The 19801-nt window shown below is 44.1% G+C and overlaps 2 protein-coding genes across 2 annotated transcripts in view; one reads left to right on the top strand and one right to left on the bottom strand.

The window, feature by feature from the left end:
- SDHA (succinate dehydrogenase complex flavoprotein subunit A) overlaps positions 1 to 12096 on the bottom strand; it is a 30071-nt gene extending 17975 nt beyond the window's left edge. Inside the window, exons 1-4 of the mRNA XM_008161834.3 lie at positions 11979 to 12096; positions 4005 to 4085; positions 2363 to 2524; positions 208 to 351 (exon numbers count right to left, since the gene is read on the bottom strand). Of these exons, the coding sequence (XP_008160056.1) occupies positions 208 to 351; positions 2363 to 2524; positions 4005 to 4085; positions 11979 to 12041 (450 nt within the window). The 5' untranslated portion in view covers positions 12042 to 12096. The remainder of the gene's footprint in view (positions 1 to 207; positions 352 to 2362; positions 2525 to 4004; positions 4086 to 11978) is intronic.
- A 1-nt stretch (position 12097) lies between these two features.
- Positions 12098 to 18123, top strand: CCDC127 (coiled-coil domain containing 127). Its single transcript, XM_008161835.3, has 3 exons — positions 12098 to 12297; positions 13661 to 13791; positions 16828 to 18123. The coding sequence occupies exons 2-3, from the start codon at positions 13671 to 13673 to the stop codon at positions 17487 to 17489; spliced, it is 783 nt and encodes a 260-aa protein (XP_008160057.2). The 5' UTR covers positions 12098 to 12297; positions 13661 to 13670; the 3' UTR covers positions 17490 to 18123.
- Positions 18124 to 19801: the final 1678 nt, after the last annotated feature.

Genomic DNA, 19801 nt, shown 5'->3' with positions numbered 1-19801 from the left:
GAGCAACTTCAACCTAAATCTGCAAACCCAACACTAATATATTCTATGAAAAGGTCAACACTTCAGGAAAGATAAAAATTTCCTTATTAAATTAATTGAATGGTTAATAGCAGAAAATATTTCCCTTGTTATATTGGCTCGACACCATCTTTTTCTGCTGACCACACCTGCCTCAATCCCATTAGAAACAGACTGTGAGGACCTTACCTCAATCACAGAGGCAGGGGCCTGCTCTGTCATGTAGTGGATGGCATCCTGGTCTCCCAGCCAGTCAGAGCCCTTCACGGTGTCATAGAAGTGCCACCTCCAGTTGTCCTCCTCCATGTTCCCCAGAGCAGCATTGATTCCTCCCTGGAAACACAAAGCAACTTTATGAGCTACAATTGGGAGCCCCATGGCATCTTCCAGGCTCATCTCTCCCTGGCCCCTCCCCGGGAACTGGATTTGGAGGAAGCTGAGTACTTATGAGGTAACGATCCGTGAACGACCTGACTACAGACCAATTCCAGGACCTTCCTTAGCAGAGGGAGACAGCACTGCATGAGATTCCAAATCACGCCTCCTCCCCTTAACAAGCTAATGACACGGGCCAAGTTACTGCATCCCTCAGCCTCAGTCTCCTGAACGGGACATGAAGCTAAACTCCTCGAAGGGTTATCTGGAGAACTAAGCGAGAGGTTACATGTGCAACCCTTCTTACCAAACCTGGCACATAAAAGGTACTCAACAAATCTGTATAATTTTATGACAAAATGTTTCTAATAGTAATTTGTGGACATGTGTTAAAGATGAGAAGCACTTACTGCCAAGTAATACACTCCAAATTTAAGAGTCACACTCCCCACATCCTCTCCCATTTGCTGTGCATGATCACCCCATCCCTGCCTCCACCCCTCAGAGGCACAGAAAACGTAGCACAGGGATAAATGTTAAGGCTCGCCCTTACCCCCACAACTTAAAATTGGATTCCTCCTCTTTAGATAATCTTTTTTTCACAAATAAAGGCACACTTCCTAACTTACCTCTCTTTTTTCCAACTGTCATTCAATCACAACTTTTGAATCAAGCACACCCACATTGGAATTCCTTCCCCCTGCTGTGCCTCAGTTTCCCAAATTATGTGTTAGGACAAAATGATTCACTGGCAGACAGTGAGGAACCTTGTTACTTCCTCCCTCTCTTCTCCAACCCCTCCAACTGTAAACTCAAACGCAATCCTGATAAAATATGTTAAGTATTAGAGTAGTGCCAGATACAGAAAGCTGGTTTAAAATAACACAAAAATACTTGGCCCAGTGCATGCATAAGAGCTATTTATTTTATTGCTACTCTTAGTAAGAATCAGGGCCATAGATGCCTGGTCTTCTGGGCATTCCTAGTACTCTTCAGACTTTCTCAGGCCGTGGCCTGTCTTGTCCTTCAATTAAACCCCTCTTTTCTCAAGAATCAACATTCAAGTTAAGCTATCCTTTCCTTATTCTTTTTATTAAAACTGCACTACCTGAACATACCTTGCAATATTATTTAGAATTATCTATTTGTATTTTTCCTTTTAGACAACAAATTCTCCAAAGGTATATATTATTTATTCTCTAGTTTACAAAGCATAGCTTAGAACAAAGTATCTGGACAACTAAGTTCCGGAAGAACGCTGCTGGACACTGATACAGGCTGCTCCAGATTAGGGTGGCTTTAATGGTCTGTCTAAAGAGATACACTCTGTTGTCTCTATAAAAAAACAAACAGTAAAATATGATTTGGGAATACTACCTGTATGCAAGCTGGGCACACTTACAGTGTGCCTAGAATGAAAGAACATATTATGAAATCACCATTAATTTTTCACCTTATTTATGTCTTCTTCCCTAAATTCAGAGCCAGTTTTTCTGTCCTGAACATTCATGCCCTCATGAAAGCTCATCGCCACCACACTTAATAAGGATGCAGCAGTAACCACAAGATTCAGAGCAGACAGAAAACAAGCCTACAGCCCTAGCTGGCTTGGCTCAGTGGCTAGAGCGTCGGCCTGTGGACTGAAGGATCCCAGGTTCGATTCCAGTCAAGGGCACATGCCCAGGTTGTGGGCTCCATCCCCAGTAGGGGGTGTGCAGGAGGCAGCCAATCAAGGATTCTCTCTCATCACTGATGCTTCTATCTCTCCCTCCCTCTTCCTCTCTGAAATCAACAAGGCTCCAGGCAATGAGCAGGGGTAGTGTGGGCAGCGATCCCTAAGGGAGTGAGCTGAGTGAATGCAAGGGGCAAGGTGGGAAGGCGGCCTGTGGCAGAAAGTTGTTCAGGCAGAGTCTGGAGAGTACAGTACCTTGCAGAGGCCAAAAGCCCTGAGAGAGTCCCTTTCTCTTACCTGGGCTGCCACAGTGTGAGACCTGGTGGGAAACAGCTTTGTAACACAGGCGGTGCTAAACCCTGCCTCAGAAAGGCCAAACGCAGCTCGCAAGCCTGCCCCTCCAGCGCCAACCACCACAGCGTCAAATTCATGATCCACTACTGGGTATTGTGTAGAAATCTGGAAAAGAAAAATTCACCTGTTAGTCACCCATTCAACTATGTCAAACACTGAGGCTGTAGCTGCAAAGAGCTTAAAGGGAATGAAAAGAAGAAACACAGAAGAGTAAGTGCCCAAAGAGCCTCCACCCTGTGAGGCCGAATACCTACAACTCGTAGTCCTGAGATGTGGTGGGCACACCCTCAGTGACAGGGGCCAGCTCTACCCATACCAGGCAGAGCCATCTATCCTGTGCAGCTAGGGAAACCATCACTAATTGGAATGTTGAATGCAAAGGTTCACCTCCAAGCAGGGAGATGTACAGATGCAAAGGAAAGCACCAACACAGACCAAAATACCAATTCTGCAGCTGGCTTTTCTTTTTAATTATCATTTTTACTTACCTTTTTTATTTATACCTATATACATAGGCTTATATGAATCTGAGCTTATAATATAGTGTAGATCATGATTTCCCATCTGTGATCTGTAAGCTTCTCATGAAAATGTTAAAATTAAATATTGTTTTCATGTAGTAAGCTTATCCCAGCTCACCTGGGTGACCTCAGAAGAACCAAGGACCACGACTCTATTTCAGGCCCATGTTTGCGTTTTTGACTGAGAAGGTGCCAACTAGCACTCAGTAACTATTGTGAGGTTATGAGAAAAGAACCTAAAGCAAATTTCCATTTCTTCAACAGAGAGCAGATAAACCCACTGAACCAAAAGAGCCTCCACGGTCCTGTGTGGAGTAAGGTGTCATCTTCCACCCGCGTAAACACTGTTCATTTGTCATTTGTATTTTTTTATTTTGCTGCTTTACTTGATTTAAATTTTAGTCTGGTTTACATAACAGCTAAATGAAAAAAATGTTAGTATCTATGTTTATATTTATAATACGTTAAGTATTACTACACTAAAAATAATCTGGGCATGCACTGGAACAAGAAATTTTTTTCTTTAAATAAGACCTGTATATTAATCAAATGTATTAAAAACTGGTATAGATCACTATCCCTCTAAGCCAAGATAATCCTATGTAATAAAAGCCTAATATGCTAAGTGTGCAGTCGTCTGGTCGGCCATTCAACCAATTGAAATGTAATATGCTAATGATATGCTAAGGCTGCTCAACTGCTTCCTACGACGTGCACTGACCACCAGGGGGCAGAGAGTCGACCAGTTGCTATGAGGTGCACTGACCATCAGGGGGCAGACCTTCTGACCTATAGATTAGTTTACTGCTGGGGTCCGGCTGATCAGGACTGAATGAGATGGGCCAGACACACCCTAGAGCCCTCCTGCGGTCCCTCCCCGGCTGGCCAACCTCCCGCGTCCCTCCCTGGCCCCAATCATGCACCAGTGGGGCCCCTCAGCCTGGCCTGAGCCCTCTCACAATCTGGGCTGAAGAACATCGCGCCTCAACCCCTCCCCCGCGTGCACAAATTTCATGCACCAGGCCTCTAGTAATTTATAATGGAACAAAAAGTCATGAACTTACTGAATCTGAAACTTTAGCAGACGACCTCTTACTCCCATCAACAGTGAAGTCAAAACCACGGGATCCCGATGATAACGGCCGCTGGTGAGAGAGATGGATGGAGAGCACTAAGTATCTTGAAGAAACAGGAGACTGATAATTAAATTTCCTCTCATGAGTTGTTAACCTTTTTATGTACTTGGGTGCTCCCCCTCACTTAGAAACCTCACCTGGGAGCCTGTACTGAACCCTGAAGGGTAGAGCAGGGGCAAAGGACCTAGACAAACTCAAAGGGGACTTGACACTTTAGGAAAACTACTTCTAGATGAAGCTGGTTCCAAACAGGATACTTACTGACTCAGTTAGGAAATGAAAAAGGCATACTTTCACATTAATTTCTGAATTTGTTATGTTAAATGGACAATGGGGAAAACAATGTGATAGTTTTGCAAACAAGGAAGCACTTTTTTTGAATCCATAACCCTCTTCCCACTGAAGCTACACCCGTCTGTGAGGTTTTGCGGTTCACTGGGAAGACACGGGACCTTGCAGCAGATCAATGCTCTAGAACAGGCTCTACTGCTTGCTGTGACACTAAGGCACCAGGGCCGTTATCCCTTCACTGTACACTTGAGGATTCCAGGAACCGAGATGCTTCGCCACTCTCCACATTGGCACTAGGCCTCAGCCACATCTCTTCTCATCTATCTACATCACAACACCTGGACACTTGTTCCTGGCCGTTCCCTAGGGAACCTCTACAATTCTTCAAGTCTCGGCTTAAAGGTCCCATCCTATAAACATCTACCCAAGAAAACTGGCATTAATGAAATCAAAGCACAGCATGAGAGGCAACATTCCTCATATACTAAAATGGTCAGCAACTGGCTGGCATGCTCAGTGGTTAGGGCGTTGGTCAGCACACGGGAAGGGTCATAGGTTCAATTCTGGGACAAAGCATGTACTGGGTTGCGAGTCTGATCCCCGCCCTGGGGCACGTGTGGGAGGTATCCAATCCACATGTCTCTCTTACATGGATGTTCCTCTCTCTCCTCTCTCCCTCCCTCCTTCCCACTCTCTCTAAAAAAATCAATGGAAAAAAAAACCCCTCAGGTGAGGATTAACAAAAGAACAGTTTTAGAAAATAAGTACATTCAATAATGACAAAAGGGGATATGAGAGATGCCTTCAAGTATTCTGCAATTTAGGAGAGAAGTTATTTACTATGTGGGTTAAAAAAATTATTCTGTAGGGCAAACAAGTGGGGATTACAGGGAAGAGAATTTGACAAAATACAAAATGAACTCTCCCAACGCTGTTGTAAACTAAGTGGACTTTGCTCTAAGATGAAAGGACTCAGGCCAGACTGGATGACTTGACCACCGGTGAGGAAGTCAGAGGTGGCTCCAACCTTTAAAGCTCCCTCTAACTCTGAGACTGAATGATGATGGCACACATATTGGAGTTTATTTTCATTGCTCCAATTACAAAGTAGCTTCTTGTATTTTTAAATAGAGTTGAACTTATAAGAGCGATATTCTTTTTTTTTAAAATAAATCTTTATTGTTCAGATTATTACACTAGCCGGTTTGGCTCAGTGGATAGAGCGTCAGCCTGCAGACTGAGGGGTCCTAGGTTCGATTCTGGCCAAGGGCACATGCCCAGGTTGTGGGCTCGATCCCCAATGGGGGGCGTGCAGGAGGCAGCCGATCAATTATTCTCTCTCATCATTGATGTTTCTATCCTTCTCTCCCTCTCTGAAATCAATACAGATTATTACAGGTGTTCCCCCCCCCCCCCACCCGCCATAGCTCCCCTCCACCTGATTCCCCACCCCACCCCATGCCCTTACCCCCCGCCATTGTCTTCATCCATAGGTGTAAGATTTTTGTCCAATCTCTTCCTGCACCCCTCAGGCCCCCTTCCCCCTGATAATTGTCCGTCCCCTCCCTTTCTATGTCCCTGATTCTATTATATTCACCAGTCCATTCTGTTCTTCAGATTTTTTATTCACTTGATTTTTAGACTCACTTGTTGGTATGTATTTGATGTCTTTTTGTTGTTCATAATTTTTACCTTTACCTTTTTTTTTCTTCTTCCTCTTCTGAAAGAATACCCTTCAGCATTTCATGTAATCCTGGTTTGGTGGTGATGAACTCCTTTAGCTTTTTCTTGTCTGTGAAGCTCTTAGTCTGACCTTCAATTCTGAATGATAGCTTTGCTGGGTAGAGTAATCTTGGTTGTAGGTTCTTGCTGTTCATCACTTTGAATATTTCTTGCCACTCCCGTCTGGCCTGCATAGTTTCTGTTGAGAAATCAGCTGACAGTTGTATGGGTACTCCCTTGTAGGTAACTAACTGTTTTTCTCTTGCTGCTTTCAAGATTCTCTCTTTGTCTTTTGCATTTCAATTATGATGTGTCTTGGTGTGGTCCTCTTTGGATTCCTCTTGTTCGGGGTTCTGTGCGCTTCCTGAACTTCTAAGTCTATTTCTTTCACCAGGTGGGGGAAGTTTTCTGCCATTATTTCTTCAAATAGGTTTTCAGTATCTTGCTCTCTCTCTTCTTCTGTCACCCCCAAAATTTGGATGTTGGTACGCTTAAAGCTGTCCCAGAGGCTCCTTATGCTATCCTCACACTTTTGGATTCTTCTTTCTTTCCACCTCTCTGGTTGGGTGTTTTTTGCTTCCTCATATTTCAGATCTTTGATTTGACTCTTCGGGTACAGTGATCTACAGTTGAGTTTCTGTATATTCTTTATTTCAGACAGTGTATGCATAATTTCTGACTGGTCCTTTTCCATTTTTTTTGGTATTCTCATTAAGGTCCTTGAAGGTCTCTTCAAGTTTCTCAGCGGTTTTTAGAAGATTCTTAAGTAACCTTATAAATGTGGTTCTGAACACTGTGTCGTCCATTAGTTTACTTTCCTCTATCTCTTCTATTCGTGACATACTTCGGTGTCTCTGCATTTTGGCTGCCTCCCTGTGTTGATGGAGTGGCTCTGTGTGGTCAGTGACCTATAGGGGCCAGTAGCTCAGCTTCCCCAATCACTCTAGGTCGTTGCTCTTGGTACACCCCTTTGTGGGCTGAATGGAAAGTCTTGGTGTAGTTAAAAGCCTTGATTGCTGTTAGTACACTGGGAGGAATTGACCTCCAGGCCAATTGGCTGTGAGGACCTGCTGTGTCTATACTGGAAGCACTGCTGCGCTGGAGACACGCTTGTGGCACAGGGCTTGAGTGGGGCTTTGGTGCTCACTGAGTCCGCCTCCCGAATGTGTCACTTATGGATGTGAGGAGTTGAAATCTGGTGCCTCACACTGACCATTAGGTGTATTGGTTTCTGAATCTCCAATGGGGTGCAGTTCAGCTGCTGTCTGAGGCTACCCTGCAGGAGCTACAGCGAGAACTGCCATCCTCTCCTCCCTGCTTGGAGCTTGGAGTCCTTGGAGCTGTCTGTACTGGGTTGCAAGTTTACTAGTTTAAACTACAATAGAGAAGGCCATTCATATGCAAAAGCCGCTGCTAGGAGCTTGGGTGTGTTTGTAGATTGTGCGGGGCGGAGTCTCAGGGCTTCACTAGGCTAGGGCATGGCAAACAACGACTGGCAGTGAGCCGCCTCCAACCGCTTCCCCGCGCCTCCGACTGCGTCCTCGCCTTCTTGCGCCCTGGCGCAGCCAACAATTCTACCTCCACACAGCTCTGCTAGTAAGCCACCCTCACTCCGACCCAATGGCAGATAGCCCAGTCTCTTCTCAGAAACTGGATTTCAGAGAAATTGGGGGCTTGTCTCTCTTCGGATTGAAGAAAGCAATGCCCACCTCCAGCTGGGCTCCGCCGCCAGCTCGTATCACCCATGCGCTCCCCTGTACCTCAGTTTTTCAGCATTTGTGCCCTGATTGCACCTGTCTCTTTCGGTCTAGCTGTAGAGGTTCCGCTCAGCCAGCTTTCCCGTGGTTCTGGGTGATAGACGTTCTGTCTTTAGCTGTAGTTTTGGAAATTGTTGTGGACGGCAGCAGCCCAGATGTTTATCTACACCGCCATCATGGAAGTCTAGAGCGATATTCTTAACTTCTCCAATTTATTTTTAAGCACATTTGTTTTTATTGACATAGCGCAATTTAGTTTTTTCCTTCAGAAAATGAATTAAAAAGAACAAAATTCCTCTGCTTCAATTTAATTTTTTAAATGGAAAAATCGTATTTTAACAAAGAATTGTCACTGAAATAATTTTAGATATAGGTAATTAGATATCTATAATATAGATATAGGTAATTAGATATCTATAATATAGATACAATACCAATATGAACAGTACATTTTGTAATACAAAGTTAAAACAGAACAGTGAGATTCCCTAAGTACTTCTTATTTGGATGTTCATGTTAAATAAAGAAACACACTTAAAAAGGGGCAGCTATTATAATGAAATCTTTAACCAATGATCACATTGTCTCCCTGTGGAAAATAGTAACACTAACTTTTGTATTTAAATCTGATTGTAGAATTTGGAGAGTCCAATTGTAACCCAATTTCTGTCTTTAGATAAAACTAGTTTTGTGCCACTTACTAATTAATGTTTTTTTTAAGAGAACCATCAAACATTTTCTAACAGGGCAACATGAAGAATGGGGAAATCTACCTAAGGTAAAACTAAAAGAACACTCAGACCTTTAATAGTATAGGTGACTGAATTAGGAGGTAAAAGGGAGAGCACAGTAAGAAGAGTAGAGACAGTGATATCATCAATCTAGCAAAGTGGGGGAAGTCCTCAACTAATAGAACCTATGAATGATGAACAAGAAACTCATTTGCAAGTACAATCTATACAATTACAAAAGAGGCCAATAGAGGATCTGAAAAGTGGTTGCATAACTATATTGGGAGAGCTGAGACTGTGGTTTAAATAAATTAAATCCTTACCAGCAAAAGTCCATGTCTAAAATGGATAAAAATGCACCTGCATGTTAGCTAGAGAAAAGGAAGTAAATACCAACAGTCAATACCAGAAACAATTCAGAATTGATTCCACTGGGGACCACATCTGTGGGAAAGGGGGGGAGGGGTATCTTAGTCCTTTTTATTTATAAGGCCTTCTGCACTCATTGACTTTTCTTTGACAACTATGTGTAATTATTTTCACTAAAAATTTAAAAAATTTTAAAACAGGGATGCTTAAAATACAGCTGACAAGGTTATAATATAGTTCACAAGGTTACTGAGCACAGGCTGCAAGCTGTGGGTCCTGGCTCAGATGAACACACAAAGATTTCACATATTACATCAGAGTCCTCATTACCCCACAGAGAAACTGAATCTATCCAGGGTACCTGAGCTTTGGACTTGGGTCTGCCCAGCTAGCTCCAGATCCTGTACTTTCCCCACTATCTAAGGATCCTTGGGGGGGAAAAATGGAACTGCAAAGTAAGATGAATATCCACATTATATATAAAAGCCAAACTATAATTATTCAAGTGAATCAGGAAAAACATCACACACGATACAAAACTCTATGGGATTGGCACTCTTATTACAGCAAGGAAAAATAAAGAAATTCTAGACACTCCATTAAAACATATAAATGCAAAGAAAATAAGTTAACTTAGATAGGACAAGGGTCTCAAAGTCTGGGCAGTTCTAATTGTGTCAGTCCATTAGGACAACTGGAAAGGAAACAAAGGCAAAACAGATTTGATAATTTTTTAACTTGAAAGCATCTGTAAATATTAAATGACTTGGAAATACCACAGAACTGTACAAAATGATAAAGAAAACTTCTCTGTGGACTTGATTCAAATTATCCTCATCATCTACTTTCCATGGACATGTCTCAGTTGGCATCATAAATTTCTCTTTCTTTTGTTCTGTCAAATTGACGCTTTTGTTCTTGCCAACATTAATCTCCAATAAATATATTGCTTGAGGGAAGAATTAATTTCCATAGGAAAACCTATCTTCATCAAGACCGTCTTTTGTAGGCCTACCTTGTTCAATTGTACTATCTCTATGTTGCCATCATGTTTACAACTACCTAAACACAGGACAGTGGTAAAGATTCAAGGAGAAAATGAAGGTAAATAAAGTACTGGCAGCTAACAGCTGACTTCAACGGACATCACTTCCAATCAAGTCAATACCAAAGGTTTACACACTCTGACCTCTTGTGCTTAGAGCCTCACCCACTTCCAGCTATAAGCTGGAGCCAGAATTCTAGTCCAGCCTGGATAAAGAACAACTTCTGTTTTCATAAACTGACAAGGGATAGGTGATGGGTGAAGGAAATTCCACAGGCTGGACGGTCTTAGTCTGCACAAGGAATGCAAGGGTTAAGGACAGACACATTAGCCCTTTTCCAATCACCACCAGTTACCAATCTGCCATTTCACCTAACAAGAAGAACTTACAAGGCTGCTCATGTTTGGCTGACTAAAAATACTCCACAGACTATGAACTTCACTTGGATTCCCTACCTGTGTCTTAGAGCCCAAAATGGAGGGTGGGGGCCTCTGGTCAGTAAGCATGTTGCAAAGTATTTAAAAGTATTTTTGGCCCTGGCCTGTTGCTCAGTGGTTAGAGCGTAGGCCCTGGGACCAAAGGGTGGCAGGGTTCAATTCTCAGTAAAGGGCACTTACCTGGACCAGCCCGTCTGGGGGGGAGGGGAGGGGACGGGGGTGAGAATGTTTCTCTCTCCCCCTCCTCCCTTCCCTTCACTCTCTCTAAAATAAAAAATGCTTTCTGGTATTGGCAGGATCGGATGGATGGTTGACTAAACCCTCTCATATTTAACGTAATTTTTGGTATATACCTTTCAAGAAGACAAATGCAGGTATAATTACAGGCATAAGTCATGTCACTATTGTTGAATGCCTTGGTTCCTACTGGAACTTTTACGCTGTAATTACATTACTAAGTAGGTGGGTGAACAAATTAATTTAAAAGAACCAAGCAACTAAATCCTCTACATTTAGTGTGCTTACAGAATGCATGAAAGATCGACTCTTGAAGATGTACTTGCAAAGAGCACGTCTGACACACCCTGCACGGAGAGCAGAGAATTCCTCTGCAGGTCACCCTTACTGACCTGACCCGAGCAGGCTGAGCCACGTCCTCCCCGACCGGGCCTCCGCAGATATCGCAGGAAAACGGACGCCCCGCCGTCCTCTCCCAATGTGGTTGTGCAGTCAGTGTGTCGGGCAGTCAAACGTGTGCACAAAGGCCACGATACAAAACCCAAAACGAAGGGCCTAAACTTACTTGCCAGGCCTCGGTGCGGACACACAATCTGCGCTTCCTCGAAAGGGGCCCCGACTTTGTAAACAGTTGCAAGGCAAGCTGAGGTGCGGCTGTTAGACACGCGTTCCACCTCACCCCGCCTTGGGCCGCAAAGACAGAGCCGGCGGGGAGCACGGCTCGAACCCCACTCTGCCACCCGCCACCGGGGGCCGTGGCGGCAACATCGCCCCACCAAGGGGCTGCGGGGATCAGACCAGATTGCAGGCAGAGTGCCCCGCCCTGCCGGCGCCTTCGGCCAAATGCAAGGTTCCGCCTCCACCCCAGTTCTACGGGCCTTTGGGGATTCCGAGGCCTGGGGCACCAACAGGCCGCTACCTGCCGGCGTGACCTTGGGCAGACCCGCCTCCTCTTTTCCTTCAAGTGCGGGGTGCGGAGGCCAGGAGACCTTGGCCCAAGAGGCACCCACACCCCGGACAGAAGGGGATCCCGAGAAGGCTCGCGGGATCATTTGACCTTCACGGGGACGCGGCCCGGCCGGCTACAGAAAAAGCCCGGGTGCCCCCGCTAAGGGCGCCCGACCCTCTCGAGCGGCCCCGCGGATCCTACCCGCTCCGGTCCTCAGGCCGTCCCCAGCCCGTCCACATCAGAGACGGGGGCGCGGGGTTCCCGCGTCTGCTCCACCTCAGCCTGCAGAGACCATCTGCCCAGACCTCGGCCCCGTCCGCCCCATCCCAGACGGACCGGACTCAGCCCGCGGTATTGACTCACCGTCCCGGTTAGCGCCAGGCGTTTGGTGCGCAGCAGCCTCGACGCAACCCGGAGCCCCGACATGTCCAACTTCCGCTGCACAGTCTCCCCAGTCCTTGCGGCCAGCCGCGCCTGCGCAAGTCGCTGCGCCCTGGGTCGAGGCGGGAGGACACTGCGCCTGCGCACCACGCTGCCCCCGGGGTCCGGGCTGGAAGAGAAACTGCGCCTGCGCACCTCGCGGGGACCGGGGGAGGGGGCTTGTGTAGGGGCACCGCGCCTGCGCAGAGAGGACTCGAGGACCCTGCTGTACTGAAGTTCTTTCGGCGCTCCCGGCAAGGGGGTAGGTTGGGGGTTCCGCGCACTCGGGAAGCTGGAGTCTGGGCTGTGTTCGGGGGCGGGCCGAGTCTCTCCTGTGGAGGCCCCCATGGTTGAGCGGGTTGAAGACCCGGCCGGGGTCCGGTTCGGCTCCGGGCTTAGGTGCCTTTACGCACTCGCCTGATGGATGTCACCAGCGGTCCAGATGGTGTTTCTGTTTTTCGTTCTGTTATGTCTGAGATCTTTGTGGAAGGAAGTGGCGGGGGAATAATAATAGCATACTCAGAAGTAGTATGATCATCATCCCGCTTTTCACATAATTTTCGATTACTATTAAGATCTTTTTGGGGCGCAGCTGTGTGCAACATAATTTTGAATTATTTTGAGTAAGTTTACAAGGGACCGTTCCAATTTTATTGATATTTAGGTTGTTCCCACATTTTTGCTACTAGTAAATAAGGCCATAAAGAATATATTTGTGCCTAACCTGTGTCTGTATGTAGGACTACGTTGCTTTTATTAGAATTACATGTCTCCTCAGGCCACAGGCCCGGAGGGAATGAACACTGCATTTCCCACATGTCCTTTGAAAGTCATGCAGTTCAGTACTTTCAGATAACTAACTTTTTTATTGCATGGTTACCATAAACTTAACTTGAAGTCCTGAGCCATGTTTTTTGGCACTTCTTTATTGCCAGTTAGAATTTAGGTTTTTAGGTGTTAAACGAGTGTTTATTGAAAAACCCACTAAGATTTTTCAAAATCGAGTTGAATTTCTTTTTTCTTAACTATCCTTTGACTATTGCTTTTGTCATCAGTCTATGATTTGTCACGTCAGTCAACACAGAAACAGGCCGAAAGCCCTCATGACCAATTTTGTGAAAATGCCCAACCTAGTGTAGGCACTCAGTGAAGTGCCAAATGCATATTAACATGAGGCCCCGCCTGGTGATGCAGATAAACCAGCTTCAGGCAGAGGGTACCTGTAAGCTGGAGTTCATGACCAATGAGGCCTCCCCTCGCTGGGCTTCAGCCCTCAGTGCCTGTCACCTTTCCTAAAGCAGCCAGTGTTTTTGACACCTTCCTAGTTATGTGTCTTAATGTACCATCATAATTTTAAACATAACTAAGGAACTTTCCTCCTTCTACTCATTTCAGTTATTGAGACATTCTCTGTCCCCACAATACTGTGAGCTGCTTTTATCCGAGGTCTTGTTGCTTTCTTCTTTTGATCCTATAAGATTCAAGTGATGTGCAACACATACATAGTCCGAATAAAATTTTCTGGAAGAAAAAAAAAGGATTCCTATGAGCCAAGTAGATGACAAAATTATGACAGATGTGTTTTATTCCTTTTGTATGGTTAATGGTTTTATTATTTACTTCAGGTATATCTTCATGAATAACTTAAATGACCCCCCAAATTGGAATATCCGGCCCAATTACAGAGATGATGGGGGTGATGGAAGCAAATGGAATTATGCCCTGTTGGTTCCCATGTTGGGACTGGCTGCTTTTCGTAAGTCACAATTTTCCTGAGTTGGATTTTCTGGGCTCATGGTGTGGAGTCCAAATACCTCGGGCTTTGAGGCCTGACAAATGCAAATGTGTACCCAAGTTTTATCCCAAATGGTGTGTCTTGGGAAAATTACTCTCTGAGCCTCAGTTTCCCTGTCTCCATGGGAGGTAGCAAATCCAAATTACTTGATGTGTTGTGAGGGTTAAATACGACAAGATATTTAAGAGCATTTTGTGTGGAGTGGGTATTAATAACTGTTGTCTTCGTTTCAAAGGCTTTATTGCTCTGAAGCGGGTTCCCTTGCTTCAGGTGTCCTCATAAAGACTGGAGGGTTGCCGAAACCGGTTTGGCTCAGTGGATAGAGCGTCGGCCTGCGGACTCAAAGGTCCCGGGTTCGATTCCGGTCAAGGGCATGTACCTTGGTTGCGGGCACATCCCCAGTGGGGGGTGTGCAAGAGGCAGCTGATCGATGTTTCTAACTCTCTATCCCTCTCTCTTCCTCTCTGTAAAAAAATCAATAAAATATATTTAAAAAAAAAAGACTGGAGGGTAGGGAAAAATAAAATGGGCCAAAAAAACAAAAGACCACAAACCAGTTGTGGATGTCTGCTTAATGTTTAGAAGTCAGTCTTTGGCAGACTTCATCTGTGGAACCTGCTCAACCTGGCCAGAAGTTCTCTGGTTTGAAGTAACTTTGCAACACTTTGGGGAAATTACCTGTCACCAGTCAATTGTAATTATCACTACATGATACACTGATATTTAGGAGGTGGTTTTATATTTTGTCATATCCCATGGTTCTGCATTGGCATTAAGAATAGGAGAAAATGAATATCCAATTAAAGAAAAGCAAAAGCTTCTCTCTCTATTGTGATACTTTTTATGGAGAGGCTTTATTACAAGCCTGGATTTCTCAGGTTCACCAGCTGGCATAGAGGAAGTGGAGGTTGACAAGAGTAGAATTTATCACCTTCATGTATCTGCCTTTACTTTTAGACAATTCTAGGGGTCTAGTTAACACTCTTATATTGCAATATAATTTCTCAACCACGTAATTACACTTTGGAGAATCCTTATAAGAATGCAGTTAAAAGAATTCTCTGATCACATTACCTAAGCAAGACAACCAAGAAGAAAAAATAAAGTATTCCTCAACCCTTCTCAAGGACAGAAAGCATCATTTCAAAAGTCCCAGAGCAAGAACTTCAAAAGTAAAGGTTTTTCTGAAAAGCTATAAAAGCTAGAGGTGAGTCTGAAAAACAAACGGAAAATGAAAGTCCCTTCAGGGCCTCTTCCAGTTTCAAAACTAATTATTACATTAGTAATTGTAACTTTAAACATTTCAATTCACTCACCAAGTTCATCACCCTAGCCACAGGCAACAGGTAGTCTTTCCAAGTGTTAAGTAGTGTTTTGCAAGATGGCAGGCTGGTGAACTTCTAAATGGCAACGCCTTAGGGCTGGATTTAGTCTCATGGAGAAGCAGGCACCGTGCAGATCACTGAGTCATAAAAACCACCTACTTTTGTCAGCTTCCGTGAAAGTCAGTCAATGTTTAGTTTTTTAAGAAAGTCCCAAAATATCTTCCAGAGTGGCTGTACCATTGTACGTTCTCACCAGCAGTGTGCGAGTGATCCAGTTCCTTGGCATCCTCGCCAGCATTTGGTGTGGCCACTTGTTTTTGCTTCACCCATTCTTGTAGGTGTGTAGTGATAGTCCACTGGGATTTTAATTTGCATTTCACTAACGGCTAGTGATGTGGAGCATCTTTTCAGTGCTGACCTGCCATCAGTGTATCCTCTTCCATGAAAGGTCTGTTCCTGTCTTTCAGCCATTTCCTAATTGGATACTTTTTTAATACTGACTTTTGAGTTTTTATTATATTCTAGATTCTAAGACTTTGTTGGATATCTGGTTTGCAGACATCTTCTTCCAGTATGTAGCTTGTCTTCTCAGTCTCTTGATGGCGTATTTCATAGAGCAAAAGTTTTAATTTTGATGAAGTCCAGTTTATCAACTTTTCCTTTTATGGGTCATGCTTTTCATGCCAAGTCTGAGAACTCTTTGCTTGGCCCTAGGTCCTAAAGATTCTCTCTCCTATATATTTCCTAAAGTTTTAGTTTTACATTTTACAAAAAAATAGATTAACTCAAATCAATCGGTTGCCTCCTGCCCTTGCCCTGGGGGATCTAGCCTGCAACCAACGTATTGTGCCCTTGACGGGAATCAAACCCAGGACCCTTCAATCTGTGGCCAACACTCTATCCACTGAGCCAAATGGGTTGGGGCTACTGATTATCTTTTTCTAAGTCAATTTGAGATCTTCCTGATTCTTGGTATGAAGAGTGATTTTCTATTGAAACCTGAGCATCTTGGGTATTATGTTATGAGAGTGGCTTTTATTCACACCTTTTTGCCTGGCTTCTTGGGCAGTGCTCTGGTAGAAGAAGGGGGGTGCTGCCTCCTTATTTTCAGGTTGGCATGGAAGTCAGGCTCACCACCCGGACTCTAGCCTATTGACACCATGTCTTGACATTGAACTTCTCACTCCACCTTACTTTTATGTACCCCTGTCATAACAATCAAACATCTGGGGCTTCAGCTACTTACTAGTGATGACCAGGCAAAGCTGAACACATTTTGAAATTTACTTTAACCTGGCCAACAATATTTGAAGTATACCCATATTTATTTTTTTCAACAAATAACCTATTTAAACCTTGCCAATAGTACGTGGGGGCGCTGTGGCTAGAGTAGAAAGCAGTGGGTTTTTCTTAGTCGTGGAAAATTAGGAGACTGAAAGGGGGACTCCCTACTTTCAGCCTGTCATACTCATCTTTTGGGAGCCCTTATCTGATTTAAGAACTTTGCTTATTATATAGTTTCATACAAAGTGGTATATTTTTTGTAACTCTCAGGACGTAAGCGTTGATTGAAATCGTGTCTTAGCTGCTTTATGTTTTCTTTAAAGGTTACAGACCTTCAGCTCTGAATTTTCATTATGTGTGTTTGTCTCCCTCAATTTATTCATGTCAGGTTGGATTTGGTCTAGGGAGTCCCAAAAAGAAATAGAAAAAGAGCGAGAAGCATACCGTCAGAGGACGGCTGCTTTCCAGCGGGATCTTGAAGCCAAGTACCATGCCATGATCTCAGAGAACCGACGCGCCGTTGCTCAGTTGTCTTTGGAACTTGAAAAGGAACAAAACAGAACGACTAGTTATCGAGAAGCCCTTATCGTTCAGGGACGCAAACTGGTGGAAGAAAAGAAGATTTTGGAACAGGAACGGGCTCAGGTCATGAAAGAAAAGCGACAGTTGCAGCCCTTGAGAAGTGCGTATCTGAGCTGCCTGGAAAAGGAAGAAGACTGGCAGAGGAGGGCCCAGGTGCTGCTGAAAGAGTTTGAAGTTGCTCTTTCAGAAAGACAGAATATCTACTGCAGCCTGGTTCTCCCTCGCCGCAAGCGGCTGGAAATAGAGAAGAACTTACTGGTCCGAGCATCCACTGACCCAGTTGCTGCTGACCTAGAAATGGCAGCTGGCTTGACCGACATATTTAAGCATGATACCTATTGTGGTGATGTCTGGAACACCAACAAACGCCAAAATGGGAGACTCATGTGGCTGTATCTCAAATACTGGGAACTAATTGTCGAACTGAAAAAGTTTAAGAAATTAGAGAAAGCCATACTAGAAGAGTAAGACAAGAATGAAGTAAAACCTTTTAATTACTCAGGTCAGACTGTCATTGTGACATTCTGGGTTATCCGATGTTTTCTTTTTCCCCTTCAGCACTACCTGTGTGTGGCCACATGCACTGAGTGGCCTTCTAACCTGCACCTCTGAGCGGTACAACAGCCCTCAGCGGACACAGGGTTTCCTCCCCATCCCCACAGTTATTAAGGAAGCAGTTTCTCAGAAGCATTTTTTCATCTATCAGCATTTTATTCGCAGAGAGTATAACCTCATATCTTAGCTTTAGGGTAAAATTGTTTTTAGGAAAGCGAACTACAATAGTGATCCCCACTGTAAGAAATTTCCTGTCTGCTTTTATCACTCCCTAAATAAATACTGTTTTTCCCTCGAATTATTTTTCTTCTAAAATTACATTTAGAAGTTGTCAGGTAGTGGATTAGAACTGCCTAACAGATGATAATAGGAAAATACTAATATTGTCAAGGTTTTATATTGTTTTAAAGATCTCCCACCAAAGGGAAAAGGTGGTTTCTTGTATCCACTTGATACCCTAGTGTATGTTTGGAATTTGGCTTGTGTCTGTATTCAATAGATATTGTTGATTAGTGGTGACATATAATAAAAGATACCTGCAATTTAAAAAATACCTACCACTTCTTGTGTAATTTTTTTACTCTTTACAAATGTTTTTACATAAATCATCTCAATTTTTGCCACAAACGAATAGGTAGGCAGGCATTCATGGCCCTGTTTTTCACAAAGCATCCTTTACTTTATGAGTCATCCATTACTATGCTTTACACATTACTCAAGTAATCCTATCCCCAATCCTGTGCAGTAATGTTACCCCTGAGATCACCCGTAGGTTTGATGACTCAGCACAGAGCTATGCTCATAGCTAAGACTGAGTACATAGAAAGGACACAAAGGGAAAGGCACACAGGCGAAGTGAGGCGATCAGGTGTAACCCCCATGTGAGTTGTTTTGAACCAGGGACGCTCCTTAGAGACGGCTCCCAGGGATTCTGTTGAGGGTTCGTCACATAGGCACTCTGCCTGGCATGGCATATACCCAACAAATTCCATACTCCCAGAAGGAAGTGTTCAGTCCAAAGCACTCTTACTAGTTAGTGGTGGGAACTCTTCCAAAACACAGGACCCCAGATGCCAGCCACGAGCCAACCTTGTAAGCAGACCTTTCAGAGGACCACAGCCTCGGGCCTGCTGTGTGAACTCTTCTGCCCGTCCTCATTTTACAGGGGAGGGAAGTGGCATGGAGGTCAGGAGAAGTTAGCCTGCCCAAGGTCATCCTGGCAGTATGTTGGAGCCAGTATGAATCCAGGCAGCTTGGCTCCAGAGCTGCTGGAAACTTCTGTGCAATTATGAAAGTGGCACTGGGTTGAGGTCCATCTGGTTTCAAATCCTGTCTCCACCCTGCCTGCCTGCTTGTCTGTCTATGTGGCAATAAGATGTACATTAAAAACATGAAGCTTATAGGGAACTTCTGTTAAATTGTAGGGTGTAATCATTAGAGCTACTCTTCGTTGGGTACATACTGCCCACTGAACCTTCTGTATTTTATGCTGATATGTTGTTTAAATTTTCAGAACCATTTTAGAGATGAGGAAGCTGCCTCAGTAAGTTCCCTAAAATGAGTGCTGGTGGGGGGGAAATGAGAGATATCTGTAATACTATCAACAATAAAAAATATATTTGAAGACATGGGTGCTGGTCCTCTGCCCCTGGCTCTACCGGGAGCTCCTGAGTTCTGGTCACTGTGGTCTGACACTTCTTTAAAGGCTCAGAATGTCTTTCTGCTGTATGGCCACCACTGATCTGAGCAAGTGATGTCTTCGGTGAAATCTGGTGCATATTCTAGTTCCTGTTACCCATTGATTTGTCACATGTCCTTGGATAAGCTACTTAATGCTTTTTTCTTGGTTTTGACTTTAAGGAAAATACACCCAGGCATTTAGTAGGCGAGTGATTTTCAAGGAGAATTGTTAATCCTCATTGTGTTTTCTAAGTTCCAACATGCTCTCAGCCTCACCCCCTTCAACAGCTAGATAAGTATGTTCAGATAATTCAAATCAATTTAGATTGTAAGATTAGGAAGACGAGTTTTCTACAGAAAATTAAATTCGGCCACACTGTATTTGCATGGCACCTCTGCCTTCCATCAGCAAACTTAATTGAGTGTAAATTTGAAGCCATCTATCTTTTTAAAATTGATATTAGGTTTGAAATGTTCACACAATGTGGTGGCATTTGATGGCTTCACAGATGTACCAAATGGTGTCTGGATAAAGTGCGATTATG

Source organism: Eptesicus fuscus, chromosome 4, assembly GCF_027574615.1.
Source record: "Eptesicus fuscus isolate TK198812 chromosome 4, DD_ASM_mEF_20220401, whole genome shotgun sequence".
Taxonomy (NCBI): Eukaryota; Metazoa; Chordata; class Mammalia; order Chiroptera; family Vespertilionidae; genus Eptesicus; species Eptesicus fuscus.
This window is presented reverse-complemented; position numbering and strand designations above follow the sequence as displayed.

Coding starts and splice junctions, on each gene's coding strand:
- CCDC127 (XM_008161835.3), top strand. CDS start 13,671: ATGAATAACTTAAATGACCCCCCAAATTGGAATATCCGGCCCAATTAC. Junction 13,792..16,827: donor GTTGGGACTGGCTGCTTTTC/GTAAGTCACAAT, acceptor TATTCATGTCAG/GTTGGATTTGGTCTAGGGAG.